The 25,130-nt window shown below is 34.3% G+C and overlaps 7 protein-coding genes across 9 annotated transcripts in view; 3 read left to right on the top strand and 4 right to left on the bottom strand.

Annotated features, from left to right (window-relative positions):
- The window catches only part of LOC112049170 (uncharacterized), an 81,007-nt gene extending 77,354 nt beyond the window's left edge, over positions 1 to 3,653 (bottom strand). Inside the window, exon 1 of the mRNA XM_024086967.2 lies at positions 3,368 to 3,653. The gene's annotated coding sequence lies outside the window, so the exon portion shown is untranslated. The remainder of the gene's footprint in view (positions 1 to 3,367) is intronic.
- Positions 3,654 to 6,108: 2,455 nt separating this feature from the next.
- On the top strand, positions 6,109 to 9,170 carry LOC112051416 (pseudouridylate synthase TRUB2, mitochondrial). Its single transcript, XM_024090044.2, has 5 exons — positions 6,109 to 6,457; positions 6,612 to 6,803; positions 7,553 to 7,769; positions 7,998 to 8,134; positions 8,875 to 9,170. Exons 1-5 carry the CDS (start codon positions 6,334 to 6,336, stop codon positions 9,123 to 9,125), a joined length of 921 nt encoding a protein of 306 aa, XP_023945812.1. The 5' UTR covers positions 6,109 to 6,333; the 3' UTR covers positions 9,126 to 9,170.
- Positions 9,160 to 10,213, bottom strand: LOC112051417 (PAXIP1-associated glutamate-rich protein 1). The gene has a single exon (XM_024090045.2). The coding sequence runs from the start codon at positions 10,078 to 10,080 to the stop codon at positions 9,622 to 9,624; it is 459 nt and encodes a 152-aa protein (XP_023945813.1). The 5' UTR covers positions 10,081 to 10,213; the 3' UTR covers positions 9,160 to 9,621.
- Positions 10,214 to 10,479: 266 nt separating this feature from the next.
- Positions 10,480 to 13,464, top strand: LOC112051415 (box C/D snoRNA protein 1). Its single transcript, XM_024090043.2, has 5 exons — positions 10,480 to 10,676; positions 10,760 to 11,045; positions 11,810 to 12,128; positions 12,334 to 12,486; positions 12,632 to 13,464. Exons 1-5 carry the CDS (start codon positions 10,624 to 10,626, stop codon positions 13,006 to 13,008), a joined length of 1,188 nt encoding a protein of 395 aa, XP_023945811.1. The 5' UTR covers positions 10,480 to 10,623; the 3' UTR covers positions 13,009 to 13,464.
- On the bottom strand, positions 13,454 to 15,817 carry LOC112051413 (nudC domain-containing protein 1). The gene is made up of 2 exons (XM_024090042.2): positions 14,406 to 15,817; positions 13,454 to 13,966 (listed from the first exon to the last, which is right to left on the bottom strand). The coding sequence occupies exons 1-2, from the start codon at positions 15,643 to 15,645 to the stop codon at positions 13,476 to 13,478; spliced, it is 1,731 nt and encodes a 576-aa protein (XP_023945810.2). The 5' UTR covers positions 15,646 to 15,817; the 3' UTR covers positions 13,454 to 13,475.
- Positions 15,818 to 16,114: 297 nt separating this feature from the next.
- Positions 16,115 to 18,236, top strand: LOC112057582 (uncharacterized). 3 transcript variants are annotated; one of them, XM_052891432.1, is made up of 4 exons: positions 16,115 to 16,488; positions 16,668 to 16,796; positions 17,452 to 17,601; positions 17,678 to 18,236. In XM_052891432.1, exons 1-4 carry the CDS (start codon positions 16,486 to 16,488, stop codon positions 17,759 to 17,761), a joined length of 366 nt encoding a protein of 121 aa, XP_052747392.1. In that variant the 5' UTR covers positions 16,115 to 16,485; the 3' UTR covers positions 17,762 to 18,236. The 3 variants fall into 3 exon arrangements, with proteins under 3 accessions (XP_052747392.1, XP_052747391.1, XP_052747393.1); XM_052891431.1 differs by having other exon boundaries at positions 16,115 to 16,579; XM_052891433.1 differs by lacking the exon at positions 16,668 to 16,796 and having other exon boundaries at positions 16,115 to 16,579.
- Positions 18,225 to 23,458, bottom strand: LOC112051406 (vesicle-trafficking protein SEC22b-B). The gene is made up of 5 exons (XM_024090032.2): positions 23,211 to 23,458; positions 22,737 to 22,846; positions 22,037 to 22,157; positions 21,295 to 21,493; positions 18,225 to 20,711 (listed from the first exon to the last, which is right to left on the bottom strand). Exons 1-5 carry the CDS (start codon positions 23,283 to 23,285, stop codon positions 20,563 to 20,565), a joined length of 654 nt encoding a protein of 217 aa, XP_023945800.1. The 5' UTR covers positions 23,286 to 23,458; the 3' UTR covers positions 18,225 to 20,562.
- Positions 23,459 to 25,130: the final 1,672 nt, after the last annotated feature.

Here is a 25,130-nt window from a genome sequence, read left to right as displayed (position 1 = left end):
ACAGATTCACGGTAAAGGGGCTGGACCAGCGTTGCCAGATTTATTTGCCAAGTCGGAATTTTTGAGTGAAAAAAGTGGGATCCGTTCGTCGAAAGCGGGACATCGTTAAAAAATATCGTAGGTAGGTTTACGTGACAGAAAATGTCTTACTCGTCTTCTGAATAAAAAAAAAACAAATTAAAATCAAAAAGTTATATCATTAGAAAAATATGGCATTTCGAACAATAGTCTGAAAATTGAGTGTGCCACCCGCTCGCGCTTTTTTCAGGACGGTGCGGTACGCACGGTCAAGTTATACCCGCAAAACGGAACGGAACGGGACATTTAATTTTGATTAAAAAATCAGGATAAAAACGCTAAAATCTGAGACGTCACAGGTTTGATCACTGCCTGCTGGACTATCCGTATCCACCACTAGTCTTTCTGACAACTAGAGGGGAAAACAAATGACAAATCTTCTTTTTTAAAAAACATGTATGCTTCGACTTATAAAACCTCCTCCTTTTTTATGTAAAAGTAAATAATGTGAAAGATCTTGTAAAATTTTTCAAAACTGCATAACTTTCTTTTGCGTTTATGTAGAATGGAAATCACTGATGGCTATTTATAATAAATAATCACGAAAATATTTCAAATCGGCGTGACCGAGCAGTTGTAACAGATGTCACTAACAGAATCTATTAATCAAGCTCTCAGCAAGCATGACTTAAAGTCATGCTTGCTGAGAGCTTTATGAGAGCAGTTTTTGTTACAAGCAATCATCCATGATGGCCCAATGGATATAACCTCTGCCTCTGATTCCAGAAGACATAGGTTTGAATCCGGTCTGGGGTGTGCACCTCTATCTTTCCAGTTATATGCATTTTAAGAAATTAAATATCATATGTCTCAAACAGTGAAGGAAAAACATCGCAAGGAAACCTGCATATCTGGAAATAGGAAAAAATAGGATTCCAACAGGTGTGAATGGAAATGTGAAAAGATACAGGAAAACTTATTCCTTTAGAGCTTTCATTGCATGTGCTGCATAAACTATTATGCAACAATCATGTATGACAGAATTGTTCCTAACATACATCTATCTAACGTTTTACATTTAAAGTTACTTTTATTCTATGTCACTATTTTTATACTCTCTTACTGATAAGACCAAATATTTAATTCCAAATAATGTACTGAATTTCACAATACCAACTTCAGCAGGCTATATTTAAACACATTTAACAAAATCCACAAGAAATTATCACTTCTTCAAATATTTAATTTACATACACATTGTTCTTCATTGTATTGTCATTAGATATGACGTCACTCATGCTCCACTTGTATGAGTGTTTTCCAAAACTAACTCTAACATTGGTTTGCAATAATTATCATCATCATTATCAGCCGTTGGATGCCCACGGCTGTATGTAGACTTGATGTAAAGAGTTTAGAGTTGCCTGTCCAATGCCATTGCTTGTTCTTACAGGAGGCAGGCTTGCTGTTCCAACACCTTAGAATTGCCCATTACACAACATTGTGTTTCAAAGACCTGTGTAAGTAACTTATACTACAGCCTTTCTTGATAAGTACTGTTTACCAACAAAGAAATTAGAAATGAAGGTAGAAAACGCATGTCATTTCATAACTCATTTATTAAGCCATAAAGAAGAATTGAATTGAATTGTTATATAAAATATATTAACCATATCTCTAGTTGCTCTAAGCTTAATCAAATTTATTTTCATTAATTTAAGACCAAGTTAATTATAATTATTATTAGGTGTGAAATGACTAGTCATTTATACCCTCATTTTTAATTTGTTTGTTGGTAAACAGTACTCATCAAGAAAGGCTGTAGTATAGTTCGTTTCGTTTTTCCTAGATCTCCTTATACCTGCTCACACAAAGATACTCGGAACATAGCAAACATTCTTGCCCCTTGAATGGCTCTGAGAGTCTTATATAGATAGACCTCATAATTTTGCAACCTTTGGTTTGAAATGTCTTTAAGTTCATAGACATTGTGTCTAATACTATAATCCACCACTTTAACTCACTGTGAACTTACTACTGATGTTGGGTTGTGCTGTACATTACAATTATATTGATGACATTGCAATTCAATAATACGAGTTTAATACAAATTGAGGTTTCCAGAAATAATCAATTAATGATTTGAAAAATGATTAATTAGTATTATTTAATACACAGAAATAATAACCCAGATTCCAATAAGACTTATTTCCTACTTGCAATTATCAGAATTATATTTTTGTGGTTTCAAACTCACATTTGTAAAGACCTGTACCTACTCAAGTAGGTATGTATATCTTTGATACTTCTCATGGCTTTTAATGGTATACTCATATGTATTTTATAAAAGGATTCGTATTTTAAAACTATAGATGAGGATTCTGATGTCAGGGTTAAAAGCCAATAACAACACAGGTAATCTTTGGTTTAGCATAACAAGTATAAGATTTTCAGAGATTAAGGACAAATAAGATAACTATATTCAACATGTTATAGTGAGTTAAAATTATAGTTTATATAGTTTATAGTTCAAAAGTCTGTAAGCGACTAGTGGCCAAGGTTTATACATGTAAAAGAAAGAGATCTTTTAACATTCCATGGATCATTGTAGGTACAAAAACAATTTTTTTTTCTTTGAATCAGCCAAAGTAAACATGCAAGACAATAAAACACCAAAACAGCCAACTACTAATGTTATAGTTACAGCTTTACAATTAAATCTGTATTGTTGGTGTTGAATAGAGTGAGTGTGACTCTACATAATATAAGTTTATTTTGGTATGGAAAATAAGGGAAACCATCCAACATAAGCAATTTCGACATTTTAAGGAGCTTGTTGTTAAATCTAGTGACATATAGAGTTCAAACTGCATTTGAAATGTTTGTTTGGGCATTGACATATTCTTATTTCTATAAAAAAATAATTTTCTTTTTTATGCTATACCAAATTTATTATATAAAAAAAACAGTTTTTGGAGCAGTTCAATATACATACAACTGCTCCAAAAACTGTTTTTTTATTGTTTGATTACAATGAAAATAATAATTTCAACGTTTTCCTACTGTAAACTTTCTTATTGCAATAAGTAAGACCGAAGTCTCGAGGAAGCTAATAAAAACAATGAAAAAAAACCAACGAAAGGTGACAGAATAAAGCGAATTGGCACGGGTTGCGTGCTGCGATGCAAGGCAACGTAAAACTTTAAAACTGGTTGCCTGAACTGAACAGTTGCACTATACGAACGTTCCACACATTCGTTGAACTTCACAACATCAATACAATACGCATTGTGCGATACAAATCAGACATTGGAAGCAATGAGATACATTTACTGCTATGCCAACTTACCAATAACAAAATTTCCACTAAATTACAATTTGTAAACGACAGCCTTTGAAACACCCACGGCGAATTCTTAATCACAGTCTTATACACAACAGTTTTTCACTATGTTTCACTGGCTTTCCGAGTCACTAGTATAAAAAAAATGTTTTATTGGAAGATCTACAGAATAGGCCGCGATACGCCACCGAGCCCGTCAAGCCCGTCTTTTCGATTTCCTTTTCAATTTCTATCGGCCATTGTAAATTTGGCATTTGCACGACGCCACAGAATGACTAAACTAAGCCATAGACACACTGACAACTTGACAAATGACAAGTAACAAAAAAAATTAAAACGTCAACATGACATCAATGAAGAGTCTGAGGCACAGACTACAAATGAAGTCAGAGGTACTGGATAAATATTGTACTGAGTCTGTGTCATTATAATAATCTGTGCTTCAAACGGCTAGAACTCAAGAGCCGTTTAACAGTTCTTAAAAAGTAATTTTAGTCCATGTTATTTTGTCCTAGCTTAATAATCTGTGTCGTTGTCTATGTTGACGTTTCACGCAGTTCGTAATTTGTGATTTGTCTTTGTTTTGTGGTTCACTGTGGTTTCACTTTCAGTGTGCTTAGGCTTACTGCTTTCCAGGGTTCCCAACTTAGGGGTTTTCCCCCCAGATTTAGGGGGCAAATGAGTGAAATGGGATTTTTTTAGGGGTCTGAAATTTTTAGGGGTATTTTCAGGGATTTTTTGACTCTTTAATATTTTTAAATTGATGATAATTTTAATATTTCTTTCTTGGCCTAGCGACTTATAACGACATATAATACGTTATTCTACAACCACTCTGAGGCAATTGGAGGAAATTTTCATCGAATAAAAAAAATGGTAAATTTATTCATTGTCAACATTTATGATTTCAAAAAATCTGAATCTTCAGATAAAGACGTAATATTTTGTCTGTATTAAATATAGACTTTTGAAACATATGACAGCATAATAATAATAATAATAATAATAATAATAATAATAATAAAGTTATTTCAGAAACTGTCATTCTCAGATCACTCCTTGAAGGCGAGACCTATAAATACCTTGGAATGACAGAAGCACTTTGTATTGAGGCAGGGAATATGAAACAGGTAGTGAGGGAACGCTTCTTTGGCCGCCTGAAAAAAGTCCTAAAAAGTCTTTTATCAGGCGGTAACAAGGTGCGTGCCTTCAATAGCTGGGTCATGCCCTTACTCATATACACTTTTGGCATTCTAAAGTGGACTCAAACCGAACTGGATTCCCTGGACTGTAAAGTCCGCAAACTGCTGACGTCATACCGGATGCATCACCCCCGTTCATCTGTAATGAGAAGTGTGGAGGACGTGGCTTCTTAAACGCCAGGAACCTCCATAATCGTGAGGTGTGCAATCTCAGAGATCATTTTCTCAAGATGAATGTGAGTATGTATCAGGATGTCGTTGCAGTGGATAAGGGACTTACCCCGCTATCCCTAGGCAAAGAGAACTGGCGCAAACCTATAGTAATTAGTAACTCAGATCGTGTGGCAATATGGAAGAGCAAGGAGTTGCATGGACGATTCTACAAGGCCCTTACTGGGCCGGATGTAGATCAAATAACATCTGTATCTTGGTTGCAATTCGGTGACCTCTTTGGGGAAACCGAGGGTTTTGTCTGTGCAATTATGGACGAAGTTATAAAGACGAGAAACTACCGGAAACACATTATGAAAGATGGCACTCTAGACGTCTGTCGAGCGTGCCATCGTCCTGGGGAGTCCCTCAGGCATATTGTGTCCGAGTGTTCTCACCTTGCTAACGGCGAATACTTGCACAGACATAATCAAGTAGCCAAGATAATCCACCAACAGCTTGCTCTTCAATATGGCCTTATCGATTTTGAGATGCCTTACTATAGGTACGACCCAGCGTCAGTTCTTGAAAATAGCAGTGCATTGCTCTACTGGGACCGAACGATTATCACTGACAGGTATATTGTAGCCAATAGACCTGATATAGACCTAGTCGATCGGTCAGTGCGTCGTGCAGTAATCGTTGATATTACTGTTCCACATGACGATAATCTAGTTAAAGCCGAAAAGGAAAAAGTATCAAAATACTTGGACCTTGCTCACGAGATTACCGCCATGTGGAATGTTGAGTCAACTATTATTGTTCCGATAGTTGTTTCAGTCAATGGTCTTATAGCGAAAAGCTTCGACCAACACCTTAAGAAGCTTTCGCTTAACTGTTGGATCAAGAGCCGGATACAAAAGGCAGTGATTCTTGAGACGGCGCGTATTGTGAGGAGGTTCCTCACTCTGGAGCCCTGACCACCGGTTGCTTGGACACTCAAATGTCCCGCAGCGGGAGGGTGAATTTTTTTTTATAAATTTTTAATAATGTTGTAAATTTTATACTTATATTGTTAAAAATTTAAAAAAAAAGAAGTAATAAATAAATGAGAGACAACATAATAAAGCCTTTATTTCCAATAATATACAAGTAATTTCAAAAACAGTATTCATCATAAATCTAATATTATGACAGCATATTATTTCTAAATTATTATGAATTTATATTTTTTAGGGGGACAACTCAATAATTAAGGCGATTTTATGGGTTTTTGACACCAACTTTAGGGATAAATATTTTGGAGAGTTGTTAACACTGCTGCTTTCAGTATTATAATGTACTCTGTGTCTGTGGTTTCACTTCTCCTTTCATGTGTTTGTTTTGATTTTGAAGATTTTAATTTTTCATCATTGTCAAAAATTGAGAATTAGAGAAAATTATAGGATAAATTGGAGGCTGTATTAGAGAAAAGAGAGTAACATATTCTTTGTTGTATAGTGAACGATCTTTGCCTGAGCCCGTATGTTGATTGATATTTAGTGATGAAGTTTGTTGGAAAATGACAAATGTTAGTAAAACGTTAATCTGGTTAAAACTGTAAACCTGTAATACGTTCAAATGGTTCAAATACGAAACGCCGCTGCTGCTTACAGAAGCCTAAATGGACTAATCTGTGTCTACAAACCTTCTTGTGTGTCAGTACGGCATGTGCAACATATAATCGTAACAAATTTGTGCCGAGGTTAGTTCACTTTGTTCGATATTTGTGTATTTGTATTTGTTATATAAAACAATTCCTTGTTTATGATTTACTTAATTTTTTTGTTTATGTGTATGCCTGCTACGATGTAATTGAAATCTTTAATATTACAGACATAAATTTTTCATTATTACAGATTTAAATGCTTTACCTGACAGGCCTCTGGAGAAAAGAGTGGAGATAGTGGGGCCAACAAATGCTCCCATGCAAGTTAAGTTATTGCCAAACTATGCTGATGATCCTAGAGTCTGCGGGCCCAGGTACATAGACAAAGACTTCCGGTGCAGTTGGGCTTCACATTTGGGATTGTTCAGTAGTGGTGTTTTATGTAAGTTTATAATCATTTGATGCCACAGAATGTATAAACTTGAGGTGATTTATTGATTATCACTGTTATTGCTGTAGAAAGAAGACTTAAGAACTATGAAATAAAAATAGTCATGTAGGTTAAATTTAAATCAAATTAATGTATTGCAAATAGGCTTAGTTTTAAATCATTAACAAGCATTTTAGAAATATTAATGGCAAGCTTCCAATACTACCCCCTTCAACAAAGTCCTGAAGTGAGACGAGTTAGACTTGGCACAACAAAAATCAGGATTTGAATGAGTAAAGTTAGATTGCATGTGGCAAAGTGGGCCTACATTATTGTATTTAATCAACTTCATAAGTAATGTATTGGGGGTGTTATATGAAAACAAGAAATATACTTAGTTCATATTTCCATATTTATTGGCATAGGTTGTTTAAAATGTTTATGCAGTCTTGAAACATATATAAGAAAGAGAGAATAAGAGCTACAGACAGAAACCTACAGTAATGACAGCATGTCTGTCTGTAACCCTTAAAAAAAGGGAGTGTACATACAGCTAAGCTGTGGACTACACAAAAGCATAAAACATGGTGCTGATTTGCACCTTAAATTTATGTACTTTTTAGTTTATAAAATCCATCTACTTTAATAAAATTAAAAAAAATTAAAATATTTTAAAAAATGTAATGATAAAAAATATACATTTGAACATGGAATTGCAGTTCCTCTTTATTATTGGTTTTTTAAGAATAAATTTTTTTTAGTATTAGGCATCAATGATGGAACCAATCTAACATACTTGTTAAACACAGCGAGGCCCACTAGAGCATTTAAAGTACATGGACAGTTGGGTAAAGCAACGGATACATACTTCTGGAATGGCAGGACAATGGAGCGAGCAACTTTTGGGCATGTCACACGGGCAAAGGTTGACAGAGTAGTCGCTCATATGCAAGCTGCTCACCAGAAAACCATGTATGAGTAAGTAATCAACATAGGTAAAACATAAAAAGTACATGTTATGTCAACCATTACTCTACCTACTATAAAGAAAATTTCAAGTTTATCAAATACTATTCTGACTATTTGCTTGATTAAGTAAAAGTCCAAGTATTGTGCATTTTATTATCATTAGTCTAAAGTAATAATAGGATAAATGGTATTTAGGTAGTTAAACTCCACCCCCTTCAAATATGTTCCTATTTTCAGGTTATCAGGGCTACACATGGACTCACAAACAACATATGATCTAGCATCTGAAGGCTTGTTGCGGCCGGCCAACAGTAAACTGCCAGTCATTTATGGAATCAAATGTGTACATTTTGAACCTCCAAACTTCACTTTAGGTAACTATAATATTTAAATACCTCTGAATTGAAAATTATATCAAATTTTTACTTTCAACTACCACATGAATTTTATGGCATGTAAAATTATGAAAATATATATAGCTACTAGCGAACCTGGTCAAGCTTCACTTACTACTTCCTTACCCTACCCCACCTTTACAGCTATCCTACCTTTCAAGTTGGATCAAACAACACACAGTGTATGAATTTGATTAAAATTGTTTGAGTAGTTTAGGAGTCTATCAAGGACAAACAATGTGACATGTGATTTATATTACTTGCATCATTGGTCCAGTAGTTAGCATTTGTGCTTTCATATCATGAGGTCATGGGTTGGGCTATGAGATTTTCTTTATTCCAAGAAATGTTCAGTTCAAATTCTCAGCCATAAGGTGGGAAGTTGGTGGTGTTACCCCTTTGCATCTGAGAGCATGTTAAGTATGGTTCTGGTTACTATCATTAACATCTGATCACCATCATCATCATTAACAACCCATATTTGGCTTCCTATTGAGCACAGGTTTCCTCAGTTTTACCTTCACCTTTTGAGACAAGTTATATTTAATTTCTTAAATTGCACATAACTGAAAAGTTGGAGGTACATGCCCCCGAACCAGATTTGAACCTACACCCTACGAATTGCAGGCATATAACTTCTGATAGTGGTTGTTAATGTACATAACATTAATCCTAATATGTGTAATATATGTAAATACATTTTATATATTTATTTTCAGAAATACAATCAGTAAATGAATATGAGAAATATCTATGGAGCCTTGTGCATGATTTAGGAGTTCAACTGAAGACAGTAGCACATTGTACCGGAGTGCAGTGCATTAGACTGGGCAAGTTCGGCCTTGACCTGTCCCTGTTGAGGAAACACTGGCAGATGGAACACATTCTACACAACATGGACCAGTGTCAACAGATAATAGAACAAAATGAGAACTTGATAAAACCTAAATCAGCACATTTAACTGTTTAATTAGAATTTTGTTTTATAGGAAAATTATACTACATTTACAACATATTTGTAACTCTTTTATTGATTGACAATATGCTTTAATCTAATAATTATTAAGTTTATGTTTAAATTGTCTATATTGTTTTAACTTATTAGTTATTCACTGTCACACTACCTGCATATCACTTTAAACCAAAACCCAGATGAAATCCTTTTAATATGTAAAGGACAAGAGAAGGAAAGGTTTCTATGTCTGTTTCCTGTTGATGCACCTTCATGTCAAGATGTAAAAATTCTTTGTGCTTCCAACATAAAAATTGCAAATTTGCTATAGTATTTCTATGATGTGCAGTTGATTTATGAGTCCTTATTGTGTACTGTATGTAAAATCTTTAAGTAACAAAATAAAAATTCTTAATAGTAACTCCCAGGACAACAATCACTATACATTTATAATAAAAAGGTTAGAAATGTCTTTTTGAAAAATTGTTGGCCACCTAAACATTCGACTCATTACTCAAGTAGCACTACTAGTGGGTGTATTGGGAGTAGGAGTGCTGGCTTGTTTCTCCAACTGTTCTATTCTCTTGTGCCGTATCATGTTGGAAAGAATGCCATCAAAAGAAGTGGTTTTCTTTTTCGCTGATCCCCGCAGCGTGTCCTCGCCTTCTCTACGAACACGCAGTCTGAGAGAACTTACTTCATCCATGAAATCAAAGTCCGATTTCTCCTCGCGTATCGGAGACGTCGGTATATCAGCCTGGTTCTCCTTACTCACGGGAATTGGCGACGGTGCCCGTCTTCCAGGGCATTTCCACTCGAGAGTCAGTGTACCAGACTTTTCCATAGATTTATAGAGATCTTCTAATTCGTTTGGGTCGGGCATCCAATGTTTACCGATATACACTCCACTCTTTGATAGTTCGTCATCTGAACACGCGAGCTCCCAATCTTCTCCTTGGAGTTCTGATCCCATTAGATCTATGTAAGTTATAGTATTTTTTTAACTGAATGAATAATAATTAATTAAATTTTGGTCAAAATCGCGAATACAATCACAAATGAAAATAAACAAAAATAAACAACACAGATCACTAATTATAGACTAGAAAATAAACCACCACAGATCACTATAGACTAGTTAACAAACTTAGAGTCGGTCACAGAGTACATCTACATTAGAACTGTTTTTTTTTTCTTACACTAATTTTATGGCTCTAGCTTTGAGTTCTGGCCAGTTTTGTACTACCGTAATAATTTCTACCATAAATAATATAGACCCGATACCGAAGTATCCTCTAAGAAAGTCGTTTCTTTCGTGTATATATTCCTTGGTTTCTTTGACATATTGATATTGTTTTTCTAGTCTATAGTGATCTGTGATATTGTTTATGTTTTCAAGATTTAAATTTTTTTAGGTTATTTATAAAATATTTCTCATTTTTTATTGTGTTCATTAAATATAACATTATAGATGCTAAGAAAACAGTGAATAACGAAAAATACAAGTTATACTTAAATGTCTTCCTCTTCTGATAGTGATTCGGACATTGAGCCATCACACACTGCGAGGTAAAACTATCATACGGTTATTGAGTTAGACTTAATAATAATGTAATTCTTATAATGTTTATGTATAATGAAATGTATTCCAGGCTCGGCCGACTGGGTGATTGCGAAGTGTGTGGCGGTAAGGACGCTATATACACATGTCCCAAATGCGAAGTGAAAACGTGCTGCCTCGAGTGTGTGAGGATACACAAGAAGGAGCTCACGTGCGACGGCACGAGGGACCGCACCAAGTTCATTTACATGAAAGACTTCACTGACACTGACTTGCTGAGTGACTACAGGCTGTTAGAAGAATGTGCCCGTTTTGTTTATGCAGTGAAAAGGGATGAGAAGAAACGATTCACTAGGATTGATAAAGGCTTACCTCTTGTTAGTATCCTCTGTATATAAACTAAAAATGTGTTATTTACACCATTTATAACTTCCAAAAAATAGTTAAATTTAACTTGAATGAAATCTGGCATAGAAAGATACAGACATCTGGCATAGAAATACACCTATAAACTTGTAAAACTGGGAATAGTTTTGATGCTGTATAGAACTCTGATTAACATTGGTTTGGACCAACCCTGTGACCCATCCAGCAGACTCATTGTATTGTTTTACCAAGGTCAAGGACTGAGTGGTTGAAAGAACCATGCTCATTAGATATTTAATGATTAGTCATTGTATGTGAAATATATTTTTACATCACTTATTCAAATGTACTTGGAAAACTAGAGAACAGTTCATCTTACTCAAAACAGTTTTTTTTTTTTTTTTTTTTATTTTTATTCTTTACATGTTAGCCCTCGACTACAATCTCACCTGACGGTAAGTGATGATGCAGTCTAAGATGGAAGCAGTCTAACTTGTTAGGAGGAGGATGAAAATCCACACCCTTTTCGGTTTCTACATAGTGTCTTTGCTAGTAGGTTGGTAACTAGCCACGGCCGAAGCCTCCCACCAGCCAGACCTGGACAAATTAAGAAAATCTCAATCTGCCCAGCCGGGGGTCGAACCCAGGACCTACGTCTTGTAAATCCACCACGCATACCACTGCGCCACGTCAAAAGTCAGGCCGTCAGTTTCCTGTTTTAAAATTGTATCAACCTTTTACAATAAAGTATTCATATTTTACACTTATTTTTCAGCATCTACACAAACTGAGGTTGGCAGCTAGGCAAAGAGGAACAGTCCTGCAATTCATCGCACAAAACTTCACTAGACACAAAATCAACACAACAAAGTATATGTACAAAACAAATCTGATACAGTGGAGAGTAGAGTGGATCTTTCCTACGGTTGAGAACAAACCATTGAAGTTTGTAGATGAGACGTGTTCAGAGAAAAAGAAGTTATCAGAACTGCTTGATAAATTTTTAAATCCCAATGCACCAGCTTTTGAAGGATCAAAAGAATTATTGTATTATAAATCAGCTGGATTCAGTGGTGTCAAGGTTCTGTTGAAAGGTATAGTGATTAGTCTTTACATTATCATACTTAAAATACTGATAATACGTACATACAACTTATATCACCTACCCTATAGGGAAACTGGGAACAGGAACCATGAGTGGGAGTGAAACCACGTGGCATCAGCTAGTAGTAATTATACATTTAAACTTTAACAAGTGTTAAAAAGCACAGATTTTTATAATACTTATACTTTTTACAGCCGAAAAACTTAAAGGTTCAGCTAAAAAATTCTTTGAATTGGATTTATCAGAATCATTGGCAGAAAACTTGTCAGGAAAATGTGTTGTGGAGTTCCCAATCATATTTGTTGTGCTCAAGGATCATGCTTACAACTTTGAAATTATCACTCCAGGTATTTTTTTCAGCTTAATTGTTAATATATCCAAACAAGGTAAATTTATGATTAAAAGTTAATTGTGATATTGGGCAAAAGTTTCTGAAAATTTTTTCAAGTTTTTTTACTTTAGATTTATTAAATTTCATTTTAATCGTTGCAGAGGATGAATTTGACTGTGAAACAAATAATGCAAAGGATGAAACAGTAGACAATATTGACAATAAGAAAATAAACTTGAAGAGATGCACATCAAATGACACTACTGAAAAGAGATATGAAAGTACCTCAAATGGTGATTTATCTGTGAAAAAAGATGATGTGTTTAAGTCACATGACACAACAAATAAAGGAGGATATCAAAGAAAAAGACCAAAAATCTTACTAACAGAAAAGATTGCGGAGGAAAAGAAAATGGAGATACAAAAAGAAATAAAAGAAGCAAAGAAAAAGAAACCCAAAAATCTTTTATTCACAACTGGTTATTCATCTGAGGAAAATATTAGTGGCAGTGATGATGAAAATGAGAAAAAATCTTGATAATAGACAATTTTCACCTGCTGCTCAGTAAAGCAAAGTTGTAAAAATGAGGTTCTAAGAGTTAATTTGTCTATTGGATAATTATATTTTTAAATTCCAATTTAAAGCTATATTTTTTAAAATAGTTTTTTAGTGCAGTGTAAACTCTATAAAGAAACAGTACATTTTATAATGTAGAGTGGTCATTATATGGAAAGAAAAAAATATTAAGTAACATTAACATTACAGTGTTTACATTGTATATTAAGATCTGCAGAGTTTACGCCGTATATTAAGATCTGAATTGTATAGTTACTAGAAACCAAACCTACAAGACATTTATAATACAACATTTTTTAAGAACTTGCAAAATATCCATGCAAACCATAAAGTTATCAAACAAATAACATCCCTGATATCCCTGAGCATACCAGATACATTATGTTAAAAGATTAATAAAAAAAAGTCAAATATAAATGTACACTTTATTAAACACCTATAGCTATTAAATTTTTCTCTGTCAGAACAAACAGATATTCATTTGTAGCATTGATCCCTAAAACTTCACCATATTTATCTATATTTACAACATGTTGCTGACCAATTTTAATATTCTTTGTAATGCCTTCAGATCTTCTTCGTAACTGACAGTCTTGGCTACCAATGCTCTTATAAATGAATATGTGCTGTGAAGCTTCACACGCTACACTGTATAGGAAGTTTGGAGAGCAAGTAATAAATTTTCTATTCTGCTTGGAAAATTGCACATACCCAAATGCCATTAAAGTTCCTTCATGTTTCATAGGCCAAGTGTCTGAATTAACAAGTTGTGCGTATGGTTGCCATATACAGGCATCTACATCGTGTCTCAGAGCCAACGCTGGCACTTCGTGTGTTTCTAGTTTGATACTGAACATATATTGATGTACACTGAGTGATACTCTGTGAGTTATTTCATGGTTTGCTGCATCCATGCGAACTGAAAAATAAAAAATGAAATTATTTTGAATAAGTAAATTTCAAACATTTATTAGAAAATTGGTAACTTTTGCCCCTGTAAAATGTGAAGTCCTGGGTCAGGATGCAATGATGCAGTTTTGTTTCCAATCAAATGTTATCTCATTAGCACAGGACTTGTGGTGCCTCAGAATGTTACCTGTAGTAGGTAACACTTTCGTTGACACAATTATCCTGTCATCTCTTGGTGCACTTTTTATGCTGGCTGGTCACAATGTATTATTACTATTAATATCTTATAACGTTACTTAGCTAAACACTCATCTCAAGGATACCAACATGGATAGCTTGGTGTTGGTGGGTGGGTATAAAGGTTAGATCACACCTTTGGCCACAAATTTTGACACCTAAAGTAACATATTTATTTAAATTAAATATTTTTAAATGAAAGGCATCCATACCTAATACAGTATCCTCCTCTGAAGCAGCATCACATTCTTCCAGCTCCTGTGTATTAAGACCAGGTACCTGCCGGTCAACTAATACCTCAGATTCAGAACACAAGTGAGCTAATCTTTTATGTACTTCCTCCACTAAGCTGGCATCTATTATTTGCTCACCGTTTCTGTCACCTCCTTCTATCAACTGATCCCAATTTGCGCTTTCAGATTTAGTTATCAATATGTCTACTTGGCCGTCCTCCTGTACATTCCAAGTTGTCAGCTCACTATCAACCTTATGCTTTAATTTGCCATTCATAAAGTCTTTCCCAGCATAACTTACTGTTATAGCCAGTGGGGTAACATTGACAGATAAGAGATTTTTGTCGAATGGCTTTTCTAACTTCAGTGTAATTGTGACATCTTCCGCTGTTTGCAACCAAGTGTAAATTATATGTTTTGGCTCATCCTTTGCTTTCACTGTAATTTCTTTCTCAGAATCTGAAGTGAACTTAAATAAATGATCAGATGCAACATACAGTGCATCACAATTAGTCTCTAGAGCAGCATAATGAATGATGCCTTTCCCTTCAACTTGTTTTGTTGCAGACTGTTTCCAAGACTGACCATCATTTTCAAAGGTCACCCATGTCAGGATAGAATCAAAATGCTTTTCTCTTTGCTCAACAGATTGCAAGAGACAGTGTAATATTTGTATGTTGTTTTTAACTTGAATCCGAGTATCAGTAATGGTGAAATATTTTCCAGCTCCAAGGACCAAGTTAGAAAACAAAGTGTTCCATTTTTGCTTGTCCCCTGCAGGCCTATTCCTGGTGCCTGTATCTACAATATGTAAGTAACCAGTGCCATCGCTCACTACAGCTAGGCTGTTGGAAGGGAATGTGAGACACAGGTTGAAGTGGCCAGATTGCCTCTCGACAAGTGCGGGGACAGCATACACAACTGCAGTTTGGAATGTACCGTTAATATTATCGAATGTTACATTACATACTCTCTGTGATACGTCCACGTAGTAGTAATTATACTGATGGTCCCATAAATCCAGAACTAAGTGGTTGTGGAGTGCGAACAGTTTAGCGTGGATAAAGGAGAATTGTGTTTCATCGGGGTACAACCTGTCGACGGGTGAAGTTAAGTCTAAGCAGAAATGTGGGAGCGCTTGCAATTTGAGTTTGTATCCCTCAAACTCGTGGTCCAAAAGCCGCCGGTTTGGACGCAGTTCTACTAGTGATGACGGCATGATTTTTACTAGAAACTACAGGTAGGTACAATTCGGAAAGATATTTAAGTACACAAATTTTATTAACACTGTTTTATTTAGTATCCTCTGCCATTCGATTTCGTATTTTTTGAATAAATATTTTTTACAGCAGAATTTGGCATTGACAGTGTCAAACTGTCAAAGGTGTCAGTGACACAGAACAGATTAATACCTAGATAATCTATTATCTATATCTATGCTAGTCAAGGAACTATGATGCTAGTTCACCACAAAAGTCAAATGAAGATCATCACAGAACACTTTAATCCTCCTTACTCATAAAGTTCATTGCTTCATCAACATTCTACTTGTACCGAATCGTAAATGTATGGCTTCATCCCTATCATCAATAGACAAAATTAAAAAACAAGAACGTCCAATGAACTAGAATCTAGGCCTTAATCATTTTAAAAATGTCACTGTCGTTACTCGTAGATTAATTTTATTACTCGTCTGTGGTTTCGTGATCGTTTCGTTTTGGATTTGGAGGGAAACTTGATTTATGCTATAGTTTTCCAAGTTTTTCCGCAATAAATTAAAGGAAATAAAAATATTAGATTAAAAATAGTTGTTATTGTTCTTCTCTCCTTTATTAATGTATGTTTAGTTCTCATACAAATAGTTTTTCTCTTCGAGTTAGTTCTTCATTGTGGAGTGGCCTGTGGTGGTTATTTTTTATAATCTTTCTTTTCTGTTTATGAGAAGATCAAGAATGTAATGTCAACGCCAATCAAAGATAACTTATAGATAATACAATAAATGTTTGAAACAGAATCGTCGTAACGAATTACAATGTTGAACTGTGAAAATTACGTGTAAATGGTAATTTATACATTGAATAAACATGTCTTTTAGTTGTAATATAAATAATGAATACCGTAATTTGCCATTTTACTCTCAATTACAATCACAGGTAATGAGATAACTAATCTTTTGAAATATTTATAACCAAGTATATTTGTTAAGACAGTAGCTAAATCCTTCACTTCATTTTCTTTTAGGCAAATTTCTATATATTTAACACAATTGGCACTTTATTAGTTAAATGTGAAGAGCACAAGAAAACTGTTATGAATTGTCGTGCCCTTGGAATATTACAAAGTTTAAATGGACGTTTTTATCTGTCAGATGTAAGATTTAAATTGATGTTATTCTTGTTATAGAATTTTAAGAAATCATAGAAATCATTTTGACGGCCTCCGTGGCGCAGTGGTATGCGCGGTGGATTTACAAGACGGAGGTCCTGGGTTCGATCCCCGGCTGGGCAGATTGAGATTTTCTTAATTTGTCCAGGTCTGGCTGGTGGGAGGCTTCGGCCGTGGCTAGTTACCACCCTACCGGCAAAGACGTACCGCCAAGCGATTTAGCGTTCCGGTACGATGCTGTGTAGAAATTGAAAGGGGTGTGGATTTTCATCCTCCTCCTAACAAGTTAGCCCGCTTCCATTTTAGACTGCATCATCACTTACCATCAGGTGAGATTGTAGTCAAGGGCTAACTTGTATAGAATAAAAAAAAAAAAAAAATCTGTTTTGTTTTCAAGGAAAAAATTTCATCATTCATATTAAATTGGTTTGGTTTGAACTTGCTCCTATGATCAGTCTCCGAGCTGATAACTACTGAGTTTAAGAGGTACTACTGCAATTATACTAAAATCCAATTTATTACCTGTAATTCTTTTGATCCTTCTTAATTTTTTTTATGTAAATATCAATAAATCCAGTATAAAAAGTATTTTTTTAATATATAGTTTGGTTCATAATTCTACAGCTTTTCTTATTTATAGTTGGATTCAAAAGGTGATGGTGTCAAAATAAGAATTTCCCTGGCATATGTGGAAACTTCAGTACCATCTACTGTCATCCCATATGTGGTGCAGGTCTTTGGTGCTTTGCAGTGGACAAACAAACCAGTCATATTTGCAAAAATAGTACAGGTACACCAAATAAGTTCACTTTTATTGTATTTTGTATTGAGACCATGTAATGAATAATGATTCACATTTGTTTTAGGTACTGGATACTCATACAGGCGTAAGACTTAATGAAGCTTTGAAGAATATAGAAAACTCTCATTTGGCTAATTTTTCTTTATAATTCCTTGTTACATATGCTGGCACTAAACTCTAGCGCTGGCGGTTATGGCACAAAAGTCAAAAGTAAGATTCATAGAGGACTAGAGGGAAGGGCAGGTATTGACTCTGCAGCCATATTCCATCCTGATCTGTCATGCTGTACTTCCAATGTACTGTGTGTGTTGTGTGAGACAGTGCCGTTATGCAGCTATCCCTTTTCGTTTAGCGCTAGTCTTCCACACCACTACTTTTACTTTATAGTTAACTAGCAGAAGCCCCCAACTGCATGGATTTCAGATTTTCACAAATCCTGTGGGAACCATGGATGTTATTATACATATAAAACTTCCTCTTCAATCGCTCTCGTTTTAATGATTTAAGCAAACAAGGGACAGAGAAAGCGACTTTGTTTTATACTATGTAGTGATGAATTAAATATTGAACTATGTATATTCCACGTTTTATGGTTAAAATAAACTAATACATTTTGCAAAGAATACATATTTATTACATCTTAAATAAATACATTATCAACAAGACATTAACATTTACAACATTCCGTCACCATCCTCACACTCATAATAGAATAAAAAAACATTACATTAAATTGCATATATTAACAAAAATCTTACTTCATTAAGCTGATACTCAGATAAACTAAAAATGAATTAAATGTTAAGGCCACCTTGAATATTCAGATAATATATGATGTGATGCATTGGCTGGCATACCATGACAGTAGTTTTGCTTCAAATTGGATATTAGAAGCAGCAAGTTTAACACACAATAAAGAGATAACAAGATAATATTGTCTACATATTACTCTGGTTTCTCCCATCACAAGGAAAGAGATTTTAAAGACAGTTATCTCTTGTCAGATATCAGATGTGTGCATCTTAGGTCTGCTAACGAGGTGGTGGCTTGTATTAAAATATATATAACATGGCTACATTGCATTGCTGTTACCGAAGTTAAGTAAAATAAGGTATCCTCAACTTTCAAGACATTTCAGTATTCAGGGGTAGGTCTGTAAAGGTGCATTTTCACAATATTAATCAAGCTCATATTAGTTCTTGTCAAAGTTAAAACTGATCAGTTTCAAATAAAATATTGCTTCAAGCACAGTCCATCATCTTTATAAATATTAAAATTTTGGTTGCAAAAATAAAAATAAATTAACACATTTTAGCTTTTCATGAACTTCAGGTTCTCTAAGTAGTTTCTAATATTTCAAATAAGGTCTAACACTTCCTGGATAATTAGAGACAGTAAAATGTATTACAGGTAAAACAGATATTATAATAAATTGAAAAATAAGATGTTCCTTTCTCAACTGTAACTAATATAATATTTTGCATGCCAATCGGGCGTGATACAGAACAGATTATATTTATTTGTTAAGACCTTGTAAACTATATCAGCAAATAAAGAATTGTATTTGTATTTCAAATCTTCTCCAAATGCAGTCCCTAATCTATTCTAATAGAATAATTTTAAATGAGACATCATTGTACTTTGCGTTGTTGTGTTGTTTGTCAAACAGACAGTCATAAGAAGTAGCAACAACTTAACGACAGTTTACTAACTTAACTTTAGTTGCGACACACAACGCCAAATAGCAATAAACAAGACATCTTTATGAATTGATGGTAATTGAGATTTGAAAATTACATATCTGTACAGAGAAAATCTACATTTTTATTGCATTGACATTAGGGGTAGGGTTGGGTAGGCTAGGTGTAGTAGAAAAGGATAGGGTTAGGGAATGACTCAAAGCGAAGCTTTACCGGGTATGCTAGTAATATATAAAAACAAAATAGGGTTCAGTCTCTTCTATAGTGACTGATAAATTTGAAAAATAAAAAGTATCAAGATGTGTCATAATGTTTTTACATTATTGGTTTGTGCTGTGAATATATGTATCACAAATTATTATTTGTGATGGAATGCATGTGGGTATATATATATATATACAAGACAAAAAAATCAGTCAACAAGATATTACACTAGCAAATTTGTATTGTACCAAATGTGTGATGGATCTCAGAAGATAGATGAGAAGTAATTTCTAGAAGATTACAGCTACAAGATAAAGTATTATAACAATTTTCTTTTTACATAAAAATAACATGTTACCAACTTAAGTATCTTTAAGATTTTGAGAATTATGTACAACTTTTGGTTATAAATATTTAGCTCATGCTCAAAAAATAATTCCATGGAACGCTTTAATGGTAACACTTTGATGAAGAATTGAAGTATAGTTTGTTATTATACAGATTGTTGTAAAAAGATAAGACATTAAAAACACTATAAACTTAAGCTGACAAGTTTCTTGTTTTCGGTAACCTATTTAAGTGTTATTATTCAGATTTAGCACCTTGAATTTAGTGAACTGAATGTTCAATATGTTTTAGTCAGTTTTTTAATACACTTTTTCTCAGACTGTACATGTGAGGTTTTTTGTGTTGTGATTGAGAGATTGGTTTGTATTTATACATTCCCAAAAGTTTTAGTAATAAGAGTATATTTTTTATCTATTTTGTTACATTGCATCATCTCTTGATACCAAGTAAAGGTTTGGCTCTATTTTTTTCCATACATCTGATATATTGATGATGTTTTAAGTAAAAAAAGTTTATGTTTTTGGTTTTTTGCAAAACACATGTTGTACTGATGTATATTAGGCAAGATTTAATGTGCATGAAATTCAATCTATCTCTTTTTGCATTAAAACACCAATGTGTAAGATTATAACAAGAATAATTCCTCATAACAAATTTGGTATAATTACATTTCTAAGGTTCATCAAAGGAAGTTCATCTAAAGCACCCAGAAGTACAGAACAAACACAAGCAGTATGACAGCTCCGGCCGTCACTTTCACTAACATTGACTTTGTGTTGAGATAGACAGCATCCTTTTTGTATTTCTGTGACATCATTGATAGATTTTGCGTTTTTGTGTCCAGCTCTGCAAGTTAAAAATATTGTTTGTTATTTATTACTAGTCTAAATTGGGCAATCTGAAATACACCAATGTATGTGACAAGGTTCACAGGGCTACCAACCAACTAGGTGGTAGACAGTGGTGGTTGTATATCAATTTGTGAGGTGCTGGATTGGCTAAGCACAGGAAAGTGCAGTAAGATTGACCCCACTAATTGGACCAAGAACATCTAATGAGTTGCAGACAGCTGTTAGTTACAGTACCTAACAGTTAATAATCTGTTTGATAACTGTTTAATAATAATAAAAACTAACTGTTTAATAATCTGCCCATGTTTTATCTAATTCTTAGTTTTGTTTTAACTTTGGCTTTATTACTTTTGGCTGTAAAATATTTACTAAAAAATAATAACCTTAGAGTTAACTGTCAAGTAGTGAAATTTACATTTTCCTTTTAACTTTTGAGTAATTCTTTGTTTTTATTGTTGATTTTTTTTTTCTCTTTTTTTAATTCTGTATACATTTAATTTTGTTGGTGGTCCAAATAATAAATAAATCAGTAGCAGCAACTCCAGCTATGGGCGTTTGCTGTTAATGATAATAATGACCTGATAATATCGCGCCCCTCTGCAGCACGTCATCAATGTTCTGCATCATGATCCGCTGCACGTCACCCAGCTGACCGCCCAGCTGCGCGGCGGCGCCCGCTTTACGTGCGCGCGCGCCGCCCTCTGCATACTGCCTGCGTGTGCGCTGCATCCACGTGTCGAACTCGATAAATGTGTACGGCCTTGTTACTGTGTTCACCTTAAAGTTGTAAACAGAATCAGTTAAAATACTGGCATATTAAGAAATAATGAGATCTGTTTTCTAGTGTCTACATATTCTATACTTAACTACATGAGTTATTATACATTTACATAGGTATTTTTACCCGTTTTTTGCTTGACAATTACTTGCTTCAGATTTTGAACAATCATGAATATATAGATAATGTTTATAAAAGATTATTAAATCTATCCTGCCTGTTTATCTGTCTTATTTTATCTGAATTAAAAAGACAATTCTAATATCAAGTCTTCTATGTAATTTTTAGTATCCAGTATTGGGAAGTTGGTGGTGTTGGTGTCCTTTACCACCTTAACCATGCATGTTAGCCTATTGGTTCCAATCACTTTCATAACAATAATTAGAATGTGACTTACAGTGTCAAATATTATCACACTGAACCTGCATGCCTTTATTAAAACAGAGTGGTCTGAGCTCCCGTCTTGTGTTAGAATACAGGTCTGGCATTGCATGGCAGTGTGTCATTAAATATAGAACTGATAATTAATATGCAGAACATACTCGTTTTCCGTATTGATGATAGAACTCCTGTGCAATCTCTTCTAAGTAACTGAATGCTAGTCTTTTACTGTAGTTTCGTTCACACAACACAAGGTAGCATATCTCATTCTCTATCAAATAGCTGAAAAATAATAAAAAGTAAAAACATTGGACACTAAATAGTTTTAATTAGTGATATTAATTAAAAATAAGTATGTGATGGACTTTCACTTAAGAATTCAATACTTATTTAATTATCTCTAAATAATATGTTACAAACAACACACACTATTGTGAAACTCAAATTATTTTTTGAAAATTGTTGCATCATTTCCACAGGCAGTCCTCTTGGAAATGATGCAACAGCACATACAACTTTGTAAGATTTACAAAGTTGTATGTGCTGTACAACTTAAAACATTGTTGTCATTTTACAGCAGCTAGTTGCCTCAACTGGTGACAGAAGGGCTGGCTCATTTTTTACGCAAAGGATCAGCCTGGTGGTCCAGGACTGAAATGCAGCCAGTATTCTTGCCACCATTCCACATGGACATGATTATTAGGATAAGTTTGCTAAGTAGTAGTAAGTTCCACATTGTATTATTTCTCTTAAAACTTGAAATAAAATATAATAAGCAACCATATTTAAGTGGTAGGTATAATTTAATGAATGAAGTGTATAATGAGCGAAAAAAAAAGAAAAGCAACAAGCACAACTCACTGGAAGAGAAAAGGCCCAGTTTCAATGGAGCATCGAATTGGTGACTGGGGAGTTAGCTTTCTAAACAGCATTTTTGCTTGGTTTTGATACTCCAATACATTGCAACCACTCTGAAAACCACCGCAAATTAAAATTAAAAACTGAAATTAAATACAGTGCAATGAAATGGGACTGCCACACATTTGGGTAACTTTGACATTCTTGAAAATAAGTTCTTTAAACTTAATAAATGTATTCAGTTATATAAAGTAACTTAAATTAATATTGAAGTATTGTTCATCAACATTATAAGAAAAACATGAATTAAATGCCTTTTTCTATTAAAGTTACACTGAGAAACAAAATTACCCAAGGTGCCTGTACACTGACAGACACATGTTTTTGGATGGAGTGCGTAAAGATATGTACTAATTTCTTGTTCTGGATGTAGGACATACTATTTAGATTAACATATGCCAAGAAATTAATAATCACCTGTTCGTCGTCTTGCATCGTAGCCGCTAAAGGCAGCCCGTCGACTACTCGGGCAATCATTGTCATTAAAACCATATTGCCGATTTAAAATGTCCTTTATATTACTAACAAAATTATACACTTTATTATATCCTTTTAATGCACCTATTTGTTCCTTGTCATCATTTATAAATTAGAAAACAAAGTGAATTCCAAGCACATAAAATTTCACAGAAAGTTGCGCTTACACGTCAAGACGAATGACATTGACAGGACAAAAACACGTCAGCTTGTCTATGGCAAAGAGTCATAGACAATAAATATTAGTGATGCACAGAAGAAACAACCGAGTAATAATAACTCTCAGACTAACTACAATAGGAGTTTACTAAAACTCGCTAGATGTCGCCCCTCTGTCAAAGATCAAATACCTAACGTGACAGAAAAACTTCCAATAGAATCAATATTCGAAAAAACTTCCTTAAAAATGCCGGTGTGTTTAGTTGAATGGCATTCAAAAACGGTCAATAACATGTAATTCACTAAAAGATGAAGTTACGTTTCATTTGTAAGTATTTCTAACATCAATTCTTCTGAAGGTACAGCAAAATATCGATCAAGCAATGGAATTTTCTGTGTAACGAGTGTAAGTGAGTAGTGACGTGATTGATAGGATGTGTAAAAATGACACGTGTGTGTATTGCGAATCAAATTTATAGTTGTGTGTAGTGTAAGGACATAGTCTACATTTACTGCACCTCGGGTGCGATGCATCTCCATATCTAATTCCTCTTTGTAATAATTAATGGCTGGTACCATAGAGTATTTTTAGAGTTTGGCTACTGAAATCACCCGGCAATTTTAAAAACTCTAATTAATTATGTGCTTTGACACCTATATATATGTATATGCATACGTGTGACATTATTACTACCTGTATTCAAAAAACTAAATTGCAAGTATGAAGCGGAGTTATTTCAATATTTGCAGTACCATTTTGGGAACGCTCTCCGATATTTTTGAATTTATAACTTCTGAAGGTAGGTTGTGCCGCTTTTTAACGTAATGCGTTACGGCACCACTCTCCCTGGCTTCCCTTTCACGCAGGCAGCTGCAGGTTTAAGTTAATACATATGTCTAGCATCGCGCACATTATTTTTTAATTTGCTAAGCCAAATTCTAACATACTGGAAGCTGTTAGTGTAAGTACGAAAATGGTTTTTCCGCCTTCATTTCTTCGATCCTAGCCTAGGGTCCCTCCGGAAATACATGCTTCCTGATTCTTACAATATTGTCTTTAAGAAAAGAGTGAATAGTAATTTTCTAGGCAAGCGCATTCCACGTAAGGTGTTCACACTTAATGTTATAAAATGGTCATCGTGATAAAATGAAAGCAATGATGTTTTATCAGATTATCAATTGTTAAAAAGTAGTATTTTAAATTCAATATTTACGTTTAACGATTAACAAGTGTGATCAAGTTAAATGGGTTGGGCATAGGTAGGGTTGAGCATAGCTGATAGAATTGTAGATATATTTATTTTTCCTTACGAATCGTCATCGCCATTTTGCCGACCTCTCTGGCGGTAGATTCCCAGTTCGGGTCAGTTTGGGATTTTATAATTTCTGAATTGGCTCAGGTCAAGTAAGGTTATCTTAGTCCATGGCTAGTTACCAAAGCAAAGACGTACTCCCAAGCTATTTACCGTTCCGGTACGATTTCGCGTAGAAATCTTCTGAGGCACGGGTCAACTATACTTGTGCCTTTTCCAAGTAAACCCACTTGTATTTCTGACTGCATCATAATTTGAAATAAGAGCCTAATGGCAGTTTGATACTGTGACGATCGCGTTAACGTAACCGTGATTTTTTAAGGAATTGAAACAGCGTCATCTAGTGGCACTAATGCACAACTTTTTTAATTCCATTTAGATTCGCGTT

Source organism: Bicyclus anynana, chromosome 4 (genome assembly GCF_947172395.1).
Source record: "Bicyclus anynana chromosome 4, ilBicAnyn1.1, whole genome shotgun sequence".
NCBI classification, from domain to species: Eukaryota; Metazoa; Arthropoda; class Insecta; order Lepidoptera; family Nymphalidae; genus Bicyclus; species Bicyclus anynana.
Note: the sequence above shows the minus strand (reverse complement) of the source record. Positions and strands in the feature narration are given on the sequence as shown.